Source organism: Monodon monoceros, unplaced genomic scaffold, assembly GCF_005190385.1.
Source record: "Monodon monoceros isolate NGI ecotype Baffin Bay Population unplaced genomic scaffold, NGI_Narwhal_1 Super_Scaffold_2, whole genome shotgun sequence".
Lineage (NCBI taxonomy): Eukaryota > Metazoa > Chordata > Mammalia > Artiodactyla > Monodontidae > Monodon > Monodon monoceros.
The window spans coordinates 41,002,010-41,021,301 of NW_021703776.1; the positions used below are offsets into that span (position 1 = coordinate 41,002,010).

At 35.4% G+C, this 19,292-nt stretch overlaps 1 protein-coding gene and 1 long non-coding RNA gene across 8 annotated transcripts in view; one reads left to right on the forward strand and one right to left on the reverse strand.

Moving 5' to 3' along the window:
* THSD7A (thrombospondin type 1 domain containing 7A) overlaps window positions 1-18,412 on the forward strand; it is a 713,490-nt gene extending 695,078 nt beyond the window's left edge. For 3 of the 6 annotated variants that reach the window (XM_029233858.1, XM_029233859.1, XM_029233854.1), the window contains 5 exons: window positions 3,988-4,083; window positions 7,139-7,221; window positions 7,570-7,780; window positions 10,330-10,417; window positions 11,115-18,412. In XM_029233858.1, coding sequence (XP_029089691.1) covers window positions 3,988-4,083; window positions 7,139-7,221; window positions 7,570-7,780; window positions 10,330-10,417; window positions 11,115-11,199 — 563 coding nt within the window. In that variant the 3' untranslated portion in view covers window positions 11,200-18,412. The remainder of the gene's footprint in view (window positions 1-3,987; window positions 4,084-7,138; window positions 7,222-7,569; window positions 7,781-10,329; window positions 10,418-11,114) is intronic. The other 3 variants (XM_029233855.1, XM_029233856.1, XM_029233857.1) reach the window with 3 other exon arrangements.
* LOC114901750 overlaps window positions 1-19,292 on the reverse strand; it is a 97,663-nt gene that overhangs the window by 5,331 nt on the left and 73,040 nt on the right. Inside the window, exons 2-6 of one of the 2 annotated variants that reach the window (XR_003795275.1) lie at window positions 9,897-9,972; window positions 6,135-7,666; window positions 5,347-5,440; window positions 3,441-3,513; window positions 2,325-2,422 (exon numbers count right to left, since the gene is read on the reverse strand). This is a non-coding gene — a long non-coding RNA (uncharacterized LOC114901750). Of the gene's footprint in view, window positions 1-2,122; window positions 2,423-3,440; window positions 3,514-5,346; window positions 5,441-6,134; window positions 7,667-9,896; window positions 9,973-19,292 lie in introns of those variants that run through there. The other variant, XR_003795274.1, reaches the window with a different exon arrangement.

Below are 19,292 nucleotides of genomic sequence, written 5' to 3' on the forward strand. Positions count from 1 at the left end.
ACTTAAAGTTGAGAATTCAGGGTATGATTCTGAATTCTAAATATTTAGAGAATAAAAGTCTTGCCACCCTTCATAAATGAAATATTGTAAAAGTATTTCCAAGTTTTATGAGCTAAAGAAGGCTGAGATGATTAGGAGCAAGTTATTTGTACACCTGTAGCAACCCTGATGATGTGTGAATGTAAGAATATCCTCAATTTATTTAAATCAAAAGAGAGAAAGAAAAATTACAAAGCAACAGCAAAATGAGATATTTTACTATATTCTCAGAAATTGATAAATCTAAGTATTGGTAAGGATTAGTCTAAATTTGACATACAGCATATATAAAAATACATCTTTATATGTCTGTGTGTATATGTGTACATACACATAGAGCCATGCACCCAATATAAGCAATAGATGACATTCACAAGAACCACAGAGCGTTAAAATGTTCTAGTTTGGGAACACAGAAGAAATCTAAATGAAAAAAAAAAGAATTGTTATCTAGTGGAGAATGTCTTGCTCAACAAACAACCCTCTCATTCCCGCTTGTGTTCTGAAGCAACTGAGTATGACATATATTAGCAAATAGGAGCCAAAATAACATCTATATTGCTGAAAAGTTGAAGAAAGCTTAGAATGTTGGAGAACAATGCTTAGAATGAAAGCCAATTGAGCTAGATGCCTTAACCCAAGAATTATAGAATTATCTACCTTCTTAGTTAAGTCTTCCCAAATTTACCAACCAGATAAAACATTTCATATTCCTGGGTAGGTAAAGGAGAGAAAGGACAGAGGTTACAATAAATGAAATAATTCCCAAGAAAAGAAAAAGAATTGTTTACCCTGAAATGACAATGAAGTAAAATTAGGAATCAGTAAAAATTGCCAAGAAACTCTCCCCATGCCCACACAGAAGTGAAAACCGAAAGCTACGTTTCTAGAGCATTACATATCAAATGTTATGCAGGATGCAGCACAGAAGTACTTAGAAGGTAATGTGAAGCTTTACATTCTTATATAGGAGGGAGAAAAGTTTAATAAGAGCTAGACTTTCAGGCTTCCCTGGTGGCGCAGTGGTTGAGAGTCCGCCTGCCGATGCAAGGGACACAGGTTCGTGCCCCGGTCCGGGAAGATCCCACATGCTGCGGAGCGGCTAGGCCCGTGAGCCATGGCCGCTGAGCCTGCGCGTCCGGAGCCTGTGCTCCGCAACGGGAGAGGCCACAACAGTGAGAGGCCCGCGTACCGCAAAAAAAATTAAACTAAATTAAACAAATAAATAAAAAGAGCTAGACTTTCAACCCAATTTAAAAAAAAAAAGGGAAATAGAGTGTATACAGTACTGATAAATACAAATTCAATGAGATAGAAAACAAATAAACAAGATAATCAACAAAGCCAATAGCTTGTTTTTTGACCAAACTAACAAAATAGACCACCTCATGCATAATCAGTGAAGGAAAAAAAAGGACAAAATTACTACTAATAATAAGATAGTGTTTAAAAATATAATTCTATGAAAAAATTTTGCTAATAAATGTAAAAACTTGACAACAATTTAGAATGTTATTTATCAAGAGTAATAGAGAAGCTAAACCATAGATTCTGCAACTATTAAAAACACAAGTCTATCAAATATTCTCACACATGCACACACACTAAAACCTAAATGGCTTTAATTATGAGTTTCACTAAAATTTAAAGAAACAGACAACTCCCATTTATTGTGAAATCTTAAGAAATAAAACAAAGTTGGGTAGAAAAAAAAGATGACGAAAATCTCCCCAATACAACACCAAAATCACAAACAAAAATGAAAAACAAAAATTCTTTCAAATCAAAATTTGAATCTTCTACACTGTAAAATAGATCATAAACAAAGTTACCGGACAAGCCACAGACTTAGAAAAGATATTTGTGAAGTCAATTTTAAGGAATTAGTGTCTAGAACAACTATCCTAAATCTTTTCAGCATTCCAAGACAATTTCATACTTGTAAAATTGCTGAGTACCCCAAACTGCTTTTCTCTGTGACTTATATATATCAAAATTTTTCATATTAAAAAATGACAACTGATGTTTTAAAATACTTGATAATTTATTTAAAACAATCATAAATCAATTTGTTACCATAAATATTTCCTGAAAAATAACTATTTTCCAAAACAAAAAGAAAACAACTTTAATGACAGTCATTGACTCGTTTTACACTTTTTCAAATCTCTGGCTTAACATCTGGCTTAACAGAAGACAGCTGGCTTCTCTTCTGTGCTTCTGCATTCAGTCTATTGCCATCTTAGTTTAGTTTATGTATATGAAGAAAATCCAGCCTTACTTACCCAGGTGTGTAGCTAAAGGGGAAAATCATCACACACGTACTCTGAAAGAATGTCGAAGTCTTCCCTGGTCCCTGGGCCATAATTTGAGAATTGTTATTCTAGAATAAAAAATTCCCACAACCCAATATTAAAAGGCATATATTTCAGTAGAAAAAAAGGGGTGGGGGGAGCCAAAAGATATACATAAGCAATTCACAAGAGGAAATCTAAATGCCCCAAAACATTTTTCTCACTGTTTAATAGCTTTGGTAATCAACTACAAGTTAAAAATGACAAGACAGCTTTCCACACCCACAAGACTGACAAGAAATTTAAATCTGGAATTTATAAATGTTTGTGAGGGTTTAGAGTAATAGTAACTCTTATTCAGTGCTGGTGGGTATATAAACTGTCACCTTTTAAAGAAAAGAATAAGCTGTATTTAGTAAAGTTTCAGCTATCCCTGCAATGATACCCAGAAATTTCCCTTCTAAATATTTACCTTGAAGAAGCACCAGGAGGCTTGCACAAGACTGACCACTGAGGCACTGTTATAATAGCATAAGTTGAAAACAACCTAAAAGTCCACCCATAGAGGAAATAGATAAATAAATTGTAGATAGTACCATGGAATTCTATGTAGCAGTTAAAATAAATTGACTATGTCTGCATTAAAAAAATCACATAGAAATATTTCATTTATAACATTTTATGTTACATATAACATTGACTATTAAGTTTCAAAAAGATGTATGTATCATATGTATCAGTATGATACTTTTTAAATTTTAAGACTGCCTAAAAAACTTCCCTGGTGGCACGGTGGTTAAGAATCCGCCTGTCAATGCAGGGGATATGGGTTCGACCCCTGGGGTTCGGGAAGATCCCACATGCTGCGGAGCAGCTAAGCCCGTGCGCCACAACTACTGAGCCCACGCTCTGCAACTACTGAAGCCCACGCGCCTAGAGCCTGTGCTCTGCAACAAGAGAAGCCTGCGCACTGCAATGAAGAGTAGCCCCTGTTTACCACAACTAGAGAAAGCCCACGTGCAGCAACGAAGACCCAACACAGACCCAAAAAAAACACCTAAAAATAATTCTATAAATAATTTATAGATTGTATATATTTATACTTACATTCTATTTATATTAAAAGAATTAAAAACATGTCACAGAAATGCATGTATCTACTTCAGAAGACTGGGTATTGCTGGAGAAACAAAGAGGGACATCAGATCAGGAAGCAATATAATAGAACTTCAAGTTTATTTGTTACTTTTTTTTACTCATCAACAACCAAAAATAAAGCAAATATGACTAAATGGTAATATTAGTTAAAACTGAATGATGGGTAATTGAATATTTTTTAAATTATTCTCTGTCCTTGTCTGTATGTTGGATATTTTATAATACTTCAAATAAACATAAAATTAAATTGAAAATCCAGGTTCACATTAGATAGTATGACAGCAGACATAGAAAATTAGTTGGAATTTAGGTATGTATCTGGAATTTTGTAACATTTATATGGCAGCTTCTGGATAATAACTTGACATTTGAATCATTCAGGATGGACTTCTCATCCCTTTCCAATTGTTTATAAATATTTTATTAATACCCTATCTCCATGATTGTTCCGCTGGCCTATAGAATGCCTCTGTTAATGTTTATTGTGTTCCTGCAGACGGACAGTGTTACGAGTATAAATGGATGGCTAGTGCTTGGAAGGGCTCTTCCCGAACAGTCTGGTGTCAAAGATCAGATGGTATAAATGTAACAGGTAAACCTCCCATTTCTTTGTTCCTTGAAAGTCTTACTGTAACACACATGTAACTGGTTAAAGAAAATAATTAAGAAAACAAAGATATTCTTTGAGTATTCCACACATGGTTGGGTTCACGACACCTGAGCTGTGCACCTGATGACCAATGACAAATTATTTTGCTGTTTAATGTTTCAATTAAGTTCTCCCTCACCCAGCCATTTTAGACATTGCTGCTATAATTTACTTAAAATACTGTCTAATTCTAATAAATGATTATAAGTAAATAATTCTCAGATTGTTTTTCCTAGAAATCTTATATATTAATAACTTACTTCTTACATGCTAAGAAAGTCAATATTTTGTTGACTCTGTTTCTGTGCCTTAAAGGCAATATACATGCAGTCCAAAAATATTGCCAAGAGAATATGATGACACAAATCCAAATATTTTGCTTAAATTCAGAAATCTATGATTTACAGTTTTTTATTAATATAGAAGACCTATTGGTAAAACTCAAGCCCAGAGCATATGAGTAGCCAATCTACCTACTCTGTCCCAAGTCAAAAATCATTGTACATTGAAAGAAGAAATCCAAATGAAAACTTTTTTTGAATCTCCTTTGACCCAAATATACCCCCAAGATCTACTCTAATCTACAGTTACTGAAGTTTCCTTATCTGAGTCCAGTAAATGCAAGGGATCCCAAAGACCCTTTGAAGAGGGAAGAAAATTGGCTCCAGAGATGGAGTGAACCACCCTGCAAATTTTCTACAAAGAAACCAGGGTCAGAACAGAACCTCAGCCTCAGGCCCATGTACCCAAAGATCTAATGTCTCTTCTTAAACAATGTATTTGTAGAGATCTAATCTATAGGAATCTCCATAGCATAGTAGCAGCCTGAGTATTGACAGTTAACTGTTCAGGGGGACCTGCTGACTTGCTGCCATTGTTTTGACCCTCTGGCAGGGAGAAAAAGTAATGTGCATTTTGTTGCCTCTGAGTAATGTCCATTTATAAATTTAACTGTAGTATCTACAGTAAGATGATAGGAGCAGGGGTTGATATGCTTTTTGGAAAGCATAAATTTTTATATTGAATTTTAAATTACCTGGATTTATTGAAACCTAATTACTAATTTCTTCCTTATGAAAGCTAGAGCAGGATGTCAGATTGTATTCTTGTGAAGATAAGATTTTAGACATGAGAAATCTGTGTTAAGAAACACTTGATAATAGCAACTCCCAGTGGATACATCTATAACAAAGAAAAGACACCTACCAAGAAACGCTTTGCTCTCTCACACTGTTATTTTCTGGACGAAAAATCTGTTCCAAGCACACCACTCTCCGAGGCAACAGGGGGAGACAGAGTTCTGGGAAGAGAAGCATAGGCTTTCTGAACCCAAAGGCATTATAGAGGTGGTCCACTCAACTCAGCTGTTGAAAATGAATGTCTACATTCTTCTTTAAACTCTTCAGAGGGTATTTTACAGCTTCCCCAGAGGATCCTATCAGTTTTCAGTGTTTTTTTTTTTTTCCAAATATGGATGCAAATAATAGTTGTCTGCCTTTTCTTCTACATGTTAAAAGCTCTTTTCACACTGAAATTGGGGCTATTCCCCAATGCAAAGGTAAGTCAAATTTTAAAAGACTTACCTGTAGAAATCATATTTTCAACTTCTTTTCTATATAGGTATCCCATGTATTTATTCCCTTCTAATGCTGTTTTATACCCCCCCCAAAAAATGTGTAAATGATTGATTTGTGATAAACTCTGTATGCATTCTTCTTCCATCTTTTAGGAGAGATGAGATTCTTTATGAGAAATAGACAAGCATGTAAAGTATATTATCTGTCTTGATTGATTGCTTTAATTTTATGAATAGTTGTCCTTATAAGAAACTCAAGATGCTGCTTTACTTTGTCTTCATATGTTTAATGATGATAACTTCAATATGGCCATGTAACTGCAACTGCCTTGCAATGACTAACTGCTTTTCCATAACAATTTTTCTGTGAATATTTTGTTTATAATATAGAGAGATAAGGCAAGGAATTAATAGGTACCTTTGATTAGATTCCAAGAGGATCATCAATTCCACAAATAAAGGAAAAATCTTGCTTTGCTAAAATTCTAAGTTGAACAAGTATGGTTTGAAACTATCAGTTCTTTCCATGCCACCAATACTGTTTCTTTATGACATCTATTCTTGTCTTGAAACTTCATTATAACAACTTCAGCACACCTGGTACTGCACTTGAAGGAAGAAAGAAGAGGACTAAACAGAGAGCTGCAATGTCAAGTTAAAACAATAGTGCAGACATACACTTAGTAGCTGCCTTTGTTTTCTTATACCCCAAAACTATCCTGAATTAGTGATTTTCTCAAAAAGAAATATGTATTATAAAAAATACATACACAGGGCTTCCCTGATGGCGCAGTGGTTGAGAGCCCGCCTGCTGGTGCGGGGGACGTGGGTTCGTGCCCCGGTCCGGGAGGATCCCACATGCCACAGAGCGGCTGGGCCCGTGAGCCATGGCCGCTGGGCCTGGGCGTCCAGACCCTGTGCTCCGCAGTGGGAGAGGCCACAACGGTGAGAGGCCCGCGTACCGCAAAAAAAAAAAAAAGAAAAAAAAATACATATACAAGATAGTCACATGAATTAAAGGGACATCTTAACATGAAAACTATTTATTTGAATAACCAAGAAAGAATTTTAAAAGAATATTAAATCTGCTTTTTAGTGCTGGACTTGGTCTCAGAAACTATGATAAATAGCTTGCAGGCAATTAGTGTTTTCAAAGTAGCAACTATAAAATAATCCATTCAACAGGTGCTTATTGAGCACCTGCTGAGTGGCAGGTACTCTGCTGTCTCCTCTGAATAAGAAGAGCCTCGAGATCCTAAACACAGTGGTCAAGGTCAACCAGATATTTCAGTCAGCTGCCCTCGGAAAAGTCTGTGGGATTCCCAAGGTGGTTCAGGATTCAAAGACAAGTCTACAACAATGATGTATTTTTAATCATTGCAAGAGATGCTACTTGTCAAAATATGATTTTCTGTTCTGCAGGGGGCTGCTTGGTGGTGCGCCAGCCTGATGCTGACAGGTCTTGTAATCCACCGTGTAGTCAACCCCACTCGTACTGTAGCGAGGTATGTGTGAATTCATTAGAGTAGGCAAGCCAGCTTCATCATTTGTCACCCCACTGCCTCTGGTACAATCCATTCCCCAACCCCAAAAAAGCATGTCTTGAGGCATAAAAATTCTATTTTGGGACCTCTCCTTTTATCACTATAAACAATTCTGAATGCACTTGCCTCTACTGTTAGAATAAGTCTGTAAAGGGACAAAAAGTGTGTTCTTTTTTACGTAGTTATGACAGAAATTACATGAAGTAAATTCCCAGAACAATATTTCTTTAAAGCCTGCTCTTCAAGTCAGGTCTGTTATGCTTACAAAGATCACCTTGCATGTACAGTATAAGTCTTGTTCTTCTGCAGACGAGGATGTGCAGTTGTGAAGAAGGGTACACTGAAGTCATGTCTTCCAATGGTACACTTGAGCAATGCACACTTATCCCCGTGGTGGTGATACCCACTGTGGAGGACAAAAGAGGAGATGTGAAAACCAGTCGGGCAGTACATCCAACCCAACCCTCCAGTAACCCAGCAGGACGGGGAAGGACCTGGTTTCTACAGCCATTTGGGCCAGGTGAAGTGACTAGACAGTGTTGATGTAGAATTCTTTAGCTATATATTTAACCAATACCAAAGGATTAAAAAAATGAGCAAGCATTTTCATATGAGTTAATTATTTTATGTACAGTCATTTATGTTGATACTGCCATATATTATTATAATTTTCTACTATTGTGAAAAAAGCACTCATGCTGAAAATTCAGAAAAATGAGTACTTTCTTCTGAGAAAAATTTTAGGATTGATATTATTTATTTTAATTTCAGTCCTAAATTTAGAAGTGTAATTAATTTCACATTGAACAAAGAAATCTAACAATGAAAATATTAGGAAAAAAGTGTTGTCATTCAGAACTCGAACAAATAAAACTATAAAGACGTTAAATAATTTTCCGTTTCGCCACAGAGTGTTAAATATTTGAACCTTAAACAGGAAGATCAGCAATGCAGGAGATACTTGGCAGCCAGACCAATTTCTACCAGCCCTTAGAGCTGGCACACTCAAATACTCAGAATCTATACTAGCACCAGATAAACGGGGGCAGGGATGGAGGCTTCCTGTCTAGATGGGACAGTCTAAACTTGGAGACTGACCAGACACCTGTCATATTCAACAGACAGCTCGTAATGTATCTAGTAATGGACTTGAAGCCCATACAGACAAAAGCTTGAAGCCTCATCAGATGCTATCCTTACTCTGTACGTTTTCTCTCTGCAGTTGATTCAACCATATGCTTAGCCCTAGAACTAAGCTGGTGCTTAAAAATGTGCTGCAAGAGCTATATGGTAACTAAGATCATGACACTTTTTCTCACACCCTAGAGGGATGACTAGTTCATGACCGAAGGAAATCTCCAGGCAAAGCCAGGCATAAACTACTTCCTGACTCCGTTAGAAACATGAGAAAGGAAGGAAGCGATTTGCATAGCCAGCACATTTTTAATGCATTTAGTCAAGACACTTTCCCTTACTGGTGAATCACTATTGAGAATTTTTTTTTTAAGTATGTTCAATATTTGGGTGATTCATATTTAACCACATCATCCCTGTGATGATGTGGTTAAATATGAAGCTGACCTGTTTCTGTAAGCATGGGAAACTCTTCCTCTCAGTGTCCAGGACAGCGGACCAGCAAATGGCCATTTGCAGTCTTGACCCTGACCAAAAATCCAAGCAGATCTCCGCACATCAAAACTGATTTTTAAAGAGAATATTATTATTGTCGTTTTCATTTAATATATAGTTTTCCTAAAGTGAACATTTTAATATATTAAAAAGGTACACGTTTTAAGAACATACAGTTAGACCTTGCTCTTGGTTTATGAAAAACCCAAAAATATTTGTTGAATTTCTCTCGGGGCAAGTAAACCCAATAGAGCTCTTTCGATTTTGAACCCAGACTCAAATTTTTTAAATCTTTAGAATTGAGAAAAAAAAAAAAAAGGGTATTTAGAATATTAACTTAGTTTATTTCCAGCAAGTGAACCCCTAATTGATCCAGCTCTAGGCAAAAAAAAAAAAAAAAAAAAAAAAAAAAATAATTTTTTTTTTTTGCCTTAAAAAAAACCCAAAATTAACACACCCTAAGAAAAAAAAAAAAAAAAAAAAAATCATAGTACTAATTTGCTTTTGATGCCTTTCAAATATTGCATAAACCGGAGTCTCTGTGGAGTCAGTTTGCCCAATCTATAATTTTAATTCTAAAATCATATGTTTGTTTAGCTGTATGTGTGCAACAGAAAATATATGTTGGTGTGAGGATCAAGTTAGGTTAGGCAAAGTCATTAATAGTATCACTCGTTTGAAGTTTATTCACAATATAAAACTGAGAAGTTCAAAGTGAATGAGACCAGAAAACCAAATTTTAAAAGTTTCCTATCATAAAACTGGAAAAAAAGAAAAATTCCTGTCCTGATTCCATACAATAGAAAAGATAGAAAAAAGTTATTTAGAGATCCTTTTATATGTTAATCAAACTTGGCTGTTTTTACAAAGGATATTGTCAAATCAGTTTTAAAGCACGCTCTAAGTATAAACTAGATAAAGGATTATTAATTCCAAAAATGTTAAATATATTTACTATCAGTTCATCTGGAAAAAATATTTAAATGACAAAGTTTACATTGAGATACCTGTCAGCATTAACTCAAAGTTGTAGGACTTTCTTGAAATTGCATTATTTTTTCTTCTCTTCTCACAATTGCCATTCTAAAGATAGAATGAAAATCAGAAGAAAATGTTTATATTAGCATTACACATATATTGGGTTTAAAAGAAAATTCAGGTAAGAAGCAGCAGAAATGTAGACCTGTTAACTTGATATCTGAACTTGAATTCAAACTTCATTGCTTTTCAATTCAATTTTCATTGATAATTTATCTTTAATGAAGGACCATCTAACTCACTATAGCAGCTTTGCATTAATCATTAATTATGCCTAAGCAATAATTCATTTTGAGTTTTGAAAGGACTTGGTCATATGTGACTGGTCATTGGTTGTGGTTAAAGACTGTCATATATATACCAGACTAATGTAAATTAATGACTAATATCCATTCTTCTTAGATGGGAGACTAAAGACCTGGGTTTATGGTGTAGCAGCTGGGGCATTTGTGTTACTCATCTTCATTGTCTCCATGATATATCTAGCTTGGTGAGTGTTTAAATATTTCAAAATCTAAGGGGATCTCTATTTCAGAGGAAACACTTTCAACTGGCCATAACCAAGAACAGCAATCTAATGTCTCAAATAAGTATTCCACATTAGTGTTCATCTGAATTTCTGAATAAGCATGGCTTTAGTCTTAGATTAATCTAAAAACTACCAAATCTGATCCATTTAATTTCTGAAGATGAGCCAGAGCTGCCCCAGGTCATCTTCTCAAGTGTGTTCTCCTTGGTTCTATAAGCAAACATTACTTTGTATACTTATGATGAACTGTAGATTTTTATATTGAATTACTACTGAGGAAGATATTATGGTAATACCCAATTCAACTATCTCTTAAAACATTAATTATAAATTGTGTTATTTATAAAAGTTTATGGACAAATATAAGTGATTATACTATAACATTATTTCCATTGTTCGTACTAGAGGAATTCCATTTAAACAATTCATCTTTTACAGGATAATAAAATATTTGAAAGATTCTGTTTCAAGTTTATTCAGAGCATAAAACAGAGAAATTAAAAAATCAGAAAATCAAATTTTAAGGTTGAATTTAGGCAGTGTAGGCAATTAAGCAATTTAGGTTTACCAATGTTTCCAGTTTTTTCATTTAAAACAATAAAAATTGCAATTGAATATTTTCTTTCTCCCAATTTTAATGATTTTTTTTTCTTTACAGCAAAAAGCCAAAGAAACCCCAAAGAAGGCAAAACAACCGACTGAAACCTTTAACCTTAGCCTACGATGGAGATGCAGACATGTAAACCATAACTTATCCTGCAACAACCAGTCTCAGCTTTCTACCTTTGCTGTAGATATCCAGAGGCCACAAAGCTATTCAAACTGGATGGATTAAAATACATTGTAACTTCTTAAAAGATCATCATTAAGAGTGAAAATCACAGTGCCACTGGAGATATCAAGACAGTACCACTTACATAGAAACCATCAGCCTTGAGAATTCTAGGAGATTTAGTTGAATACATGCTGTATTCTGAGAGTTTTATGTGATCTTTCTGAAATCTACCAACTGATAATTCACTTTCATCTCTAAAATACGGTGGTGGGATTGGCCAGTTAGGATGCCTGATGCAAGCCTCTGTCTGCAGTTAACCATAGTAACATTTTCGCATGAAGAGTTTATACCAAGATCTCTACACTACTATAGTCAAACATAACAACATGTATACTCAATTGATGATACACATTATGTCAGATTATGTACTTGTTAATAAGCAATTTTAATGGTGAATAAAGATAAACTCTAAACTGAGCAGAAAACCCACTGAATAAATTCAGCATCCTGGTGATTGATGATAGTTTCATTGACCTGCATTTCAGAGGCAAAGACCCTTTTATAAGACTTAATTCTTGTCTCTCTCCAAACTACAAATGCTGGACAGGTACTAGTACCTTAGAAGAGTCCTCAAGTTCAGTATTTTATAGTGGTTATTGTCTGGAAAACTAATTTGCTTGTGTTAATACAGTATGTTTCTACTTTCTCTAATTTTCAAACTGGTTGCCTGCATCTCTTTTGCTATATGGAAGGCACATTTTTGCACTATATTAGTGCAGCATGATAGGCACTTAACCAGTATTGCCATAGAAACTGCCTCTTTTCATATGGGATGAAGACATCTGTGCTCAGAGTGTCAAGGAGACATTTACAAGTTCTTGTGTCCTAAAGAGAGTAAAGTTCAGTTGGGATGGCGACAGAATGGAATTAGCTATTACATCTGCTGCACACTTCCTCATCACTGCAGCCATTGTGAAATCAACAACATGGCGGTAATTTAAGTGTTTAAATCCCGAACTCACTAACCCTCCAAAAGATGGATCCCTCTAGTTGGTTTTTAATTGTACTTTGAAGGCTGTTTATGACTAGATTTTTATACTTGTTATCTTTGTTAAAAAAAGAAAAGAAAAGAAAAAAAGGAGCTGGTTGTCTTTTTAATTTTGAGCAGATGGAAAAAATGTGTTTGTGATTTTTGTAACTAAAAGAAATCAAAATTGTGTGTTGATTTTTTCTTTCTCCCTGATTTGTTTTCCTAGTTTCAGATGGAATGTATTTCAAAATCCATTGTTTTGTCTTTCTCACCAGTAAGATTTGAAGCGAGTCTTTTTAATGTATGATATCAAAAACTAGAATTTTTAAAAGAGAAGAATAAATATTTTGTCCAGGGCTTCATTAAATATCTAGACCAAGGGTGGCACACTTTTTCTGTAAAAGGTCAGATGGTAAAGATTTTCAGCCAGGTCTATGTTGCAACTTCTCCATTCTGCCATTGTGAGAACGCAGCCATAGACAATACACAGTACAGTGCATAAAAGAATGAGCATGGATGTTTTCCAATAAAACTTCCTTTAAAAGAAGTGAGCAGACCACATTTGTTGTGGTTTGGCTGTTCCCTGGTCTAGAAGCTTTTTCAGTGCTAACTCACTCTCCATCGTGTCATCTTGAGCTTTCATTCATTTACCCTCAGACTGCGATCAGTGTTTAATTTCAGAAATGAAAAACGGTCATTCAACTTATCACTGTATTGGAAGTAGCTATATTTTTCACAGATGTAGCCCTGGGAATGGCCCATTAAAATGATATCTAACTCGGCTGGTTTCTTTCGTATGAAAGGAAAATTCAAAAGGTGCCATTAAAAAGCGATACCATTTTTCAGGCAACATTTATTGTGACAACCTTTGGGAGACGGAAGGACGTTACGTTTTCAGGTCTTTAAAAAATAGCATCACAAGCTATTCTGTCTTAAACATAGCTGTGTTGCTATACAAGTGGTTTGGACTCGAAGGTATCTTACCTTCATACTAGAGTTTGAACTCCCCCTACTGTGTGCTAGAGTATTTGCAAAGATTACAAAAGACAGATTGGAATGTCGTTGTCCCTCAAATAAACAGATTTCTACATATTTCGATAAGCATTAAATGTGGTGAGCACTAATTCCTTATTCAACATTCACCGTATTAAGCAACATGTAAATCATTTCTAAGCAAACAGGATGTCAGGAAAATGAGAATTTTACCTTAAACCAAGGATTTGAACAAGGAAAAACAATTCCATTTCATCTGTCTTATTAAAGAGGAAGACAAAAATAATATTGTCACCCTAAAACTGTGATTGTCAATATATGTACTCAGGGGTCTTCCAGATAATCCTCAAGTTGATCTCTTTGAATAAAATGAACTCCATTTGTCCAAAATGGTTGAGAAATAGTCCGTTGCCGTTACTTGAAGAGTTTCGCTGACAGTCTTACGAAATGCATGCCATACCCAATACCCTTGAAATTGTTGACTAGAATAAAATATTGTTGCTACTAATGCTATACTTACGATCATTTAAAAGTCATTAATTCAGAAAGTAGGTCAGTATCATCCTACCTATATTGTTAAAATTAAATGAATAGATCAACATTATAAAATGTCATGAAAATACAAGATGATTTTATTCATAAATCGATTACCTTTTGCAGATATGAAGGACGCTAGGTTCAATGTGATCTAACACTAGGGAGCATACTGGAAGTTCCTCATTAGGATAAATAAATACTGGATGGCCTCTTGTTAGAAAGGTACAAAGAGGAGAATGTAGCTAGCTGACTATTTTGGACAAATGAAGGTTACTATATTCATGTTTATAACATGAAAATGGCCTTATTTTTGTTCCTGGCATGAGTCAATAATGAGTTAAGTACTTTACCGGAATTTCATCAAAACCTTATTCCTCCTGTTCATTTGAAGAATTCAGGAGGGCAATATAGTAGTAACTTGTCTATTGACACTTTTGCCTTACCAAAATGGTCTGTGAGCCCACAAAGATTAAGAATTACTGTTCTGTAAGTATGAAGGTTTGCTTGGTTTTAAAAAAAGAAATGAAAAACATTGACACAGTATTATGCTATTTTGTTGGACTGTTTCCATTTAAATGACATAGAAATGGCATAACTGATCTCTCTTGAAAGAGGGTGGTTTGCTCATTCATCAATATCTAATCTAGGAAGTTGACCACAATCCTTATTTCAAAGCCTTTTTGAGGACTCTGGTGTAGCTTAAAGCTAATTTAAAAAGGAGTGCATAAAAGCATGTTTTTAATTATAACAAAGCACAAGTACCTATAACAAGACAAATATTTATTGAATTATCACATGTAAGACACTCTGCTAGGCACTGTAAAATATTAGTAATGGCTTTTGTTTACATATATATCTAAGACATTCAAAACAAGGAAAAATGCTTAATGAAAATAATGAAAATGACACACACATCACCCTTCACTCCAGATTTAGTGTTCAACATGGTTAGTATTTTTCCTTATGTAATGTCCATGTCTCGGGCCATGCTGACAGGCTTTGGCTATATGGCTCCTCTACCCTCAGGCAGGTGGCAGTGGTCATAGTGGCAAGTAACACCTCTCAATTTTTATTTTAACCTCCTCTAACTCCCTGTATATCCTTCTCCTTCATGATGATGTTCAGTGCCTGGTCTCTGTCTACTCTGCTCTCTTATCAACAACTAATCTTGTCTGCTTCCCTCAGAACCACCTTCTGCTAAACATGCCTACGTTTTTAATAAGAAAAAAAAAGCGGTGAATGCCTATATGTCTTTCCTATTGGAGTCAATGTGTCATTTAGAGTGTGAACAGGTTCATTTAAACAGAATGTACTGGTCAAAGACATGAGTAAAAAAGAAAAGCTGTGGAGGACATGCCAAAAAAAAAAAAATAGACGTTTTCTGTAAAAATGTCAATTCCTACCTTAGATTTAGTCCTACCCAGTACTATCCCCCTCCACCAATCTTCCCCTCGTGCCTTTGTTCACGTGCTAGTCTACAAGACAGCGAGGGAGGCCTGCACCTTTCAAAACTTACAGAAAGAAGAGCCTATTCTTAGGCTGAATCAAGGTTTGAACAGATTTGCAAGAATCAGGCTTCCCAAATGATCCAGGGTCTCACTACTTGTAAAAATCTTACCAAATTCAAATATGTTTCTTGTTCTATTTCCACTCTAAGCTTGAGGGTATTGAAAGGAGAGCAGTCCATGAACGAATCTGTGAGGAGTCACGTCAGGCAGTGATCGTTCCTGGGTCTAATTAAGATGTGAGAGCTGAAACTTCCGCCTGTCCCTTCCGGTCCTGCCCTCAGGTGGCTGAGAGTGCAGAGCAGGATTTCAGGTGTCTGAAACTGGAGTGTGGGCCCAGCAGACACGACTCTTTATAAAAAGGATGTTTTCCAGGGTGGTATAATTCTGTATCTAGCAGGGAAACTGAGAAATGGTTATGTCTACATTATGAAATGAGTAAAACAAATGCTAAATGGATAGAGTTAATTTTGTAGTTTTATGTTTTCGTGCTTCTACCAAGGCAGATCTTAAAATGGCAGTTATATGAAGACATTTAGCTTGTGAGAGTCATGTTTCCAGTGATCAAAAACCTCTAGTCTATTTAAACTATCACTGGGTGTCAGTCTTGTGTTTTGTAGATTTTTTTTTTTTAAACAATAGTTTCTAGATTACCTACTTTGAACCCTCAGTGAGCTTTTCCCAACTATTTTTCAGGACTCTATTTATGTTTATTTTTTCAAAGGAAACATTAAGATTTCCTTCCTGATACCTTTTCCTGCCTATTTCTAGTACAAAGATTTGAAGCGATCAGTATCTGTCATTGTAAAATATAACTTTATTAAATTTGCAATGTCTTTCTATAAATTATAATCCCCTGAATATGTTTTTTGATTAATTTAATTACCTGAGTATTTATTAATATTTTGTTTAAGTAAGGAGGCAGCTGTCTAAGTTTTTGTCAATATTACTTTGTAAATTGTGTAATGTAATTTATTTTAAATTATGTACATTTCTTTTTTAACGCACAAAATGTCTATGTACAATTAACTACAGATTTGCAAATAATGTCACTAAGCTTTATTCAGTTAATATAGATGGCATGTGAAGATGTAATATGCTTTTTTACATTTTCATATGGGTTATTTGTAAATAACTATGTTGGTGATAAACATAAACACGGAAATCATTTTCATTCTACTCATGTGTATCTGTGTTTTAATTTGCACCATTTGCTGCTCAAATGTGGGATAAATTTTTTTTTCAGTGGAAAACCAAATCTTTTTACTATTGTACTGCACTTTCCTGGGTCTTTTTTTTTTTTTTTAGCAATTCCAATTTAGAAAGTTTGAGAGATGCAAACCTTTACTTTAAAAGTCTGCAGCGGCCACAGATTAATCATCCTGGACAAAGGAACTCTTGGTTTCCAGTAAATTAAAAAAGACTAAATAGCAGAGGATCATAAGATACTCTAGAATACGGTGCAGCTCTTTCCCCCTCAGTCAGAAGGCGAGCCTCTCCCTGTCCATTTTCCCTATGTCTACCAGTAAAAGACCAATCCTAAAAAACAAGGCAGAAGCTCACACATTGACAAATTAAGATCCCCTTCATTCCCAAAATTAAGATTCACACATTAACAAATTTAGGAAGAGATGCACAAATTAGATAAATTACTTCTAGGGTAGCTTGCAACTAAAACATTTTCTGAAATCGCTGTTTGCTAAAATATAACTAATGAGCAAGGAACCTGTTAAAGACAGTATATGAACCACTCAAAATATACAGCTAGCCTCAAATGCTTGTTGAAAAACCTGTGATGTGCAGTCTCATTTTCTGTATTGTTCATTACAGCTCAATCTAGATGAAAACTTTTAAAATAACCCACATATTTCTTTATATGTATCTGGACATTCATAGTCAATTACTAACTTCATTTTTTATTTTGCATCTCTAATTTATGTCCTGCAAACACAAATATGAACACAACTGGTCTACATTTTGCTGGTCTGAGTCCCTAGTGATTCCCTTCATTAAACTCTGAACATACTCCAAAGAAAAGCCAACACACACTACAATTTACAGGTCTTGTCGGTGTCAAGTACTCTGAAAACAGTATGTACATAGAAGAATGCTTACATGCAGTCAGACTTTCTGATGTTGCAGTCTTTTTTTCTTTTTTTAATTCAGATCACTCCCCCTCCCCCTTTCCACATTCCTCCATAGCATCTCCCTGCCAAGGTAACTCAAGTCAACAATCTGATATGTATCCGGCCATATTTTTCTCCTTGATCATATAATCTGAATATGATGGGGACAGGGGTAGAAAAGGAGAACAGAGAGAGACAAACGGGCTAAATTTGGTAGATACAATAAGAAAACAGCTTCATTTCTTTTCCTGTTTCAAACACACTAAAATGTCCTTTGTCCTCCCCTTGGCAACCCTATTGCAAATCCCATAGCTCTTTGGTCACAATTTGAGTTATGAAAAACACTCAGTCCAGGCTAAAACAAAACATCAATCCCTCTCATTGTTTTCATTTCCTTGCTGACTAGCAAATTTGAGCAACTTTTATCTTTTCCTGTATGTGTTGGCTATTTGGATTTGGTCCTCTATTACATATCATTTTTAAATGGCAATTTTGGTGATAACAAAGTGGTTAATTTTAGGCCATCAATTAAATTTAAATTTTTTGGTAAAGGAAAATTTCTAAATTTTATTTATCCACAATCTAGTTTTCCATCCCAGGCCGAGATGCTCTTACAAGGGCCCCTGCCACTTCACTGCCCCCAGCTCTCTGCTATTTCTGAGCATGCTCACTTCCCCTCTCATGCTAACCCTTGAGGCCAATGTCACATGGAGGTGATGAAGTTGGAACCCAATCTTCTATTAAAACCACACACTTTCCTTAGAGCACTGCCCTTACTGTTATCTCTACCTGGAACACTCTTCCCGTTGATATATGCCTGGCAGCTCCCTTACTTCATGCAGGTCTCTGTTCAAATGCCACCTCATCTGAGAAGCCTTCACTGACTCCCTCTGTCACTTTTCTATCCTCCTGCTCTTCTTTAGTTTTCTTTATGGAACCTTATATTATGTATCTTTTTGGATGGTGGTTGTGTTTTTACTGTCTCTCACACACACGAGAGGCCAGGTCTTTATCTGTTTTGTTCCTTGCCTGGAATGAAGCCTAACACATAGTAAGAACAATAAATTCTTGTTGGATGAATACATGAACAAAAGAATTAGTGAACTGTGAGGTTTATGGACAAAGAGTAGTTAAGGTCAATTAGGAGATCAATTATAAAGAGACCACTAGGGTTAAGTGACCAACTAATTCATCCACAGCTTAAAGTTGTCAGTACTCCATCATGAATCATTTTATATTCATTTCACTTGCCACAAGTATGTTCACCTAAATTCCTCAGAAAGCACAATGTTCTGACATGGGAAGAATAATAACAGAGCACTTGAAGAAATAAACTCAGTAATGACTGAGCCTGGCATCATGGAAGAATGACAGCTGAGGACATGCCAGGAAGATGTGGGCCATGGGATTTGAAAAACTGTCTTGAGAATGGAGTCTATAAAAGAGAATTCTGTCATAGCTTTCTCTTAATTTTAATTTCATTGCATGGGAAACTCCAGTGGGAGACATGAGGGAGCAGGGAATACCCGGAAATAAAGGAGGGAGGCTGATTAAGAAAAAGGCAATTGCAACAAAAAGAATAAAATATCGAGGAATAAACCTACCTAAGGAGACAAAAGACCTGTATGCAGAAAATTATAAGACACTGATGAAAGAAATTAAAGATGATACAAATAGATGGAGAGATATACCATGTTCTTGGATTGGAAGAATCAACATTGTGAAAATGACTATACTACCCAAAGCAATCTACAGATTCAATGCAATCCCTATCAAACTACCAATGGCATTTTTCACAGAACTAGAACAAAAATTTTCACAATTTGTATGGAAACACAAAAGACCCCGAATAGCTGAAGCAACCTAGAGA